Source organism: Macrosteles quadrilineatus, unplaced genomic scaffold (assembly GCF_028750875.1).
Source record: "Macrosteles quadrilineatus isolate MER2022 unplaced genomic scaffold, UCM_ALF_1.0 Scaffold_6__1_contigs__length_79288215, whole genome shotgun sequence".
Classification (NCBI taxonomy): Eukaryota; Metazoa; Arthropoda; class Insecta; order Hemiptera; family Cicadellidae; genus Macrosteles; species Macrosteles quadrilineatus.
Window position 1 is genome coordinate 79,256,377 of NW_026542599.1, and position 5,531 is coordinate 79,261,907.

The window sequence follows — 5,531 nt, forward strand, 5'->3', positions numbered from 1 at the left end:
TTGAAATTAGTTTTTTTGATATTTTAAACCTTATTTTACTAGTGTAAAGCATACTAAATAAATAATAAATAATAAATCATGTGATTGAATTCATAAAATTAAAATTTATTTTTTCACTATATGACACCAGGGTCAGATCCTGCCTAAATGTATTTGTCTGTATGTATGTATCTAAATACATAAAAGAAAAATACTACTGAGGAGTACTTCATTTTCACAATCAATTTCCTTTGAATTCGACCGTAATTGTATTATAAATCAACATAAAGATCACCATGTGAGATCAAAATTCCAAATAAACAAATTACGCTCAAAGAAAGGCAAATTATAAGGATAAAACACCAAAATCGAGAAGGAAATGTGAACCAACTTAGTTAATTTGGCCTCCAAACCTTAAACAAGTTAAATAATATTGTACAAAGTTTACAACCAACTTTGAAGTCTATGAGTACTGGCTGGAACAAGAACCGACTAAGAAACCAACCAAAGTTTGCTACCTCAAAGTTATGTTTAATAACCTTGGATATTTTAGCAACGAACAGTGTTACTCATTGCTATATAAAGACTTATGCCCTTTAACTTCTTATAAGGGACAGTTGGTCTAAGGGTTAAGGTGTTGGACTTATGTTTTAAGACATTGTAGTCTTTATTAAAGCACACACCCACCCTTACAGCTTTTAGTTATATGGCTATATTAATGCCACGACTTAGACTGGATTATGTTATGTTTCCCTGAAACCGACACAACGTCACGACGTGACAAAAGTGGCAACGCCGCATATCAGGCCTGCCGAAACAGCTGTTGCACTGATTCATAATGGAGCATCTTCCCAATGTTTATGTTACTGTGATTGTCATGGCAACGGCAATAGGCCGGCCGGTCGACGTTGCCACACAACAACACCGCGGCCTTGTATTAGAGGAAGCCATGGCGAAGGATGTCTCTTATAATAAATAAGATTGTAGCATTGTTGCTGACTTAGATACAATTTTTGACCAGTACTATCTATTACTAGAAAGCCATATGATCAAGGATTTTTGGAACCAGTTTCAAACCATCAAAAAGCTACCGACTTTTCACAGAGCTTAACAAGCGACCTTCTAATTACTAGACGAGTAATATAAGCATTTACACTTTGAGGGAGTTCATATGTGGCTTCATGTAAAAATATTTGTTGGATTGAGTACTGCCCCATCAGAAAAAAATGTGTGTCCATATATTTATGAAGCTGAAGATAAGTTAACAACCCTAAACATTAACCTTCTACCTTCCACAACACTCATGCGGTAGGTTAGGCTATTTATTACCTGTTCTATTTCTAATACAATAATATTAAACACACATCTTGTTTCAACAAACTCTATTTCCAACTAAACTAATGTTTACCAAAACATGTTTACAAAAATCATCTGTCAACAAAAGATATTTAAACACAAATAAATCATATTACTAAAAGAACATACTTAATACAACATCCCGCCTCAAGATGTCTACATCTTCATGAAGCTCGGTACCGCCTCGGTATCTTGATGGACCTTCCGTAATGGGTAACTGTGCCAGCGTCTGGACGATCACGTGAGTTAGATGGACAATTAAGGACCGTAGATGAACAGTTTGAAAGAATGCAATCTTCTCCGTAGTATGGTGCAGGAACTAAGAACTTCTGGTTTCGTCGAATGGTTTTCTTGTCAATGTCCACAAGGTAGGAACGTGGTTCGTTCAATTTCCTGACTACTTTACCATGTCTACGTAGATCTGTGATCCATACCATGCTTCCCTCTTCTAATTCACTTAAACCCCTCGTTCCATGTCGTTTATCAAATTGCATCTTATACTTCGACTGGTACTTATTCTCCCTCTCAAAAAAGTCTTTATTTTCCACAGGATTTCCAACCAAAGTAGATGGAAGATTGTCTCTTATTTTCCCTCCAAACATAAGTTCTGGAATCAATGGTTCACTGTGATTAGTTGAGTTCTGAATACACACTGGACACGATTTGCTTTTTCTTTCTATTTCTTGAGAAATTCCAGGCCACCACATGGTTTCCAAAGCACGTTTCCTTGTTTTTGTGATTCCCAAGTGTCCACTGTGAAGCCTCTCAAGCATTTCCGCTCGTAGTTCCTGAGGTATTATCATCCGAGTTCCTCGAAGCAATAACCCATCAATACAACTTAACTCGTCTTTCACGTTAAAGTATTCTTGAATCTCATTAGGTAAACTTGATTTTCCAGGCCATTCGTCTAAAATTTTTAGCTTGAGTTGTGCACATATTGGATCCCTCATTTGTGAGTGAAGTACTTTTGTCACATTTTCATCTGTAGTGTTTATTCTAATCATACTGATTTCATGGACGAAGGCTTCCACTTCTTCTGTCAATTCGCCATCTTCATTAGCCGGAATAGGACATCTCGATAGCAGATCTGCTATGGCAAGGTCTTTTCTTGGGGTCCAGGTCATGCGATAATCGTATCTCATCATACGCATTCGGAATCGTTGTAGCCTCGGTGAGAGCTCGTCCAAATTTTGTTTTTTGAAAATTGAGACAAGCGGTTTGTGGTCGCTCTCAATTGTGTACATTTTACCCATCAGGAAACATTTTAAACGGTCACTTGCCCAAGTGCACGCAAGCGCTTCTCTCTCAATGTAACTGTAGTTTTCTTCAACAGGCATTAGAGTCCGAGATATATATGCCACAGGTTTCTTGTTTTCTCCTTCAACTTGTAGTAAAACCGCTCCAAGACCTTTTTTTGAAGCATCACAAGAAAGAATCGAGGGCTTTTCCGGATCGTAAACAGTTAAACATGGCTCTGATGATAAAATCTGTTTCACTGTGACAAACGCTTTTTCCTGAGTTGGTCCCCAAAAGAAATCGTTTTTAGTCTTTAACAAGCTCGTAATTGGCTCTAAAATCTCACTGCAGTTCGGAATAAATTTAGCCAGAAAAGTGATCATGCCCATGAATCTCTGGACTTCATTAGCATTACTTGAGGCTGGTAAGCCCACAACTGCTTGTACCTTGCTTGGATCAGGCTTGATTCCTTCCTTAGACAGCACAAACCCCAAAAATGTCACAGTCTTCTTGCAGAACTCAGACTTCTGCTTATTCAAAGTGATTCCATTAGCTTGCACTCTCTCTAGAACGGCTCTAAGACACTCGTCGTGTTCCTCTTTCGTTCTTCCCCATATCAAACAGTCATCAATGTGCACTAAACAGTTCTTTGCCCCTTCTAAAGCTTTTGACATACGGCGCTGAAACTCTTCATGAGCAGATGTAATTCCAAAAGGTACCTTACAGAATTTATACCTCCCGAAAGGGGTGATAAATGTTGTGTAATCTTGAGACTCCTCTGCAAGGTTCAGTTGCCAGAAACCGGAATTCGCATCAATCTTGCTGAAGTACTTGGCTCCCGCGATCTGGGACAATGAAAGTTCAATCTTTGGAATAGGATAAAACCGACGTTTCACACTGTTGTTGAGTTTGGATAGGTCCACGCAGATCGTAACCCCACCTCTCTTTTTTGCGCAAACTACCATTGGTGCGCACCAATCAGTCGCGTGTTCAACTGGGACAATCACTCCTTTTTCAAGCATATTCTCTAACTGCTCTTTCACCTTGCTTTTTAAAGGTATTGGTACAACCCTGGGGGTAGATATAGCATAAGGAACTGCATTCTCCTTCATTTCTATCTTGTACTCTCCTTTCATATTTCCCAATCCTTGAAATAAATTAGGGTACTCAGTAACCCAGTCAATATCTGATGAATCTACAGAAAAGATCCTCTTCACCAGTTTCAGCTCTTCACAGGAACGTCTGCTAAGAAGTGGAACAGTGATCTCCTCAGAAATATACGCATGATCATAAATTGATACACCCTTATGTTCAAGCTTCAGCCTTAAAGTTCCCAAAATATTGATTCGTTCTTTCTTCTTTGCACTGTACACAGGGGATTTGCATTTTCCTAGAGGCAGAGTCTTAATAAAATCACCAAGAACTCCTACTGGAATCATGGTTACATCAGCGGCTGTGTCAAGTTTAAATTTTATAAGCCCTAACACTTGGTTTCCACAGCTTGCTTTTACCTCCTGGGCCCAGGCTCTGTCATTGTTTTCTATATTCCCGATGAAAATCTCAGGAACCTGTAGATCTCCACAGTCTGAAACTTGCTGTTCGATTTCTTTAACAACATTTTTGTTTTTTCTCATCCACTTTTCGCGGTAGGGACAGCATCGAAAAAAATGTCCAATCTCGGAACATTTGTCACATTTGGCTTTCCTAGCAGGACATTCGGCCAGTGATCCGTGCCAATCATAACCACATTTCCTGCACTTCTTTGTATTTTCTGCATCCTCGATGTATTTCTGGTCACAAACTCCTTCTGTCCGATTCGGTTTACCGTTTTGAACTGACGTTTTATTTACCAAAAAAACATTAGTATTGGCAAGTTCACGTTTTTGGCGTTCTAGCTCCTCATGTTGGCGCAAGGTATTAATTGCTTTCTCCAGAGTCAATTGAGATTCCAGCTGGAGTCTATCACTCAGACCCTCATCTTGCATACCAATAATGAGGACGAGAAGCATCATCTCATCATTTAGTTCACCCCATGCACACGTTTTCGCAAGGCCATGCAAATCTGTTATAAATTTTTCAGATGGATCACTCCCTTGCTTGTGTCTCAAAAATTTTGATCTCTCATAAATTATATTCCGTCTTGGCACAAAGTATTCATCAAAGGCCCTAAGAGCCTCGTCATAAGTATTAGGTTTTGGTGAAAACGAATCGAAAATATCTTCACTTCTACTACCCATTACAAACAAAAGTACATCGATTTGCCGAGCGTCGGAAGTGCTATCCAGACCGCAACCCCGTCTGTACCTTTGAAAGCGATTCCTCCAGGAATGCCACTCATTCGGAGTTAAAGAGAACGTTTCTGGAGTTGGTAAAGTGATATTGACCATCGGAGTAGGAGTATACATAGCTGCATCATTTTCTCGGTTCGTATGTCCCAATGCAAAACCTCGTGACTCATCTTTAGTCTTTCTAGAGTCCCTTTCTGAAACGTGGTTGAGTTCACTTTGGGTGTCGTCCTCACCGTTATCCTCATACCTTTGCCTCCGAGTATTTCGTTTTTTTCTGCCCTTACTTGACATTATGCGTGGTTTTAGACTTTCAGTTCGATAAAAATCCACTAAGCTGCCACCATGTTCTATTTCTAATACAATAATATTAAACACACATCTTGTTTCAACAAACTCTATTTCCAACTAAACTAATGTTTACCAAAACATGTTTACAAAAATCATCTGTCAACAAAAGATATTTAAACACAAATAAATCATATTACTAAAAGAACATACTTAATACAACATTACCATATATTGTTTTACACGGTATTTTCGATAACCAGACTAAAAATATAAGTGGTCACTTTGGATTTAAACACAGAACTGTGTTTATGTACGTATGCGGAAGTAGATTAATTTACCGGTCATTTGGTTTTCGAGAGCAAAAAGCAAGCTAATGAGTTCATA

The 5,531-nt window shown here is 38.7% G+C and overlaps 1 protein-coding gene across 1 annotated transcript; it reads right to left on the minus strand.

The window, feature by feature from the left end:
- Positions 1-1,499: 1,499 nt before the first annotated feature.
- Positions 1,500-5,150, minus strand: LOC128997668 (uncharacterized protein K02A2.6-like). Its single transcript, XM_054423307.1, has 2 exons — positions 2,987-5,150; positions 1,500-1,942 (listed from the first exon to the last, which is right to left on the minus strand). Exons 1-2 carry the CDS (start codon positions 5,148-5,150, stop codon positions 1,500-1,502), a joined length of 2,607 nt encoding a protein of 868 aa, XP_054279282.1.
- Between the last annotated feature and the right edge of the window lie 381 nt (positions 5,151-5,531).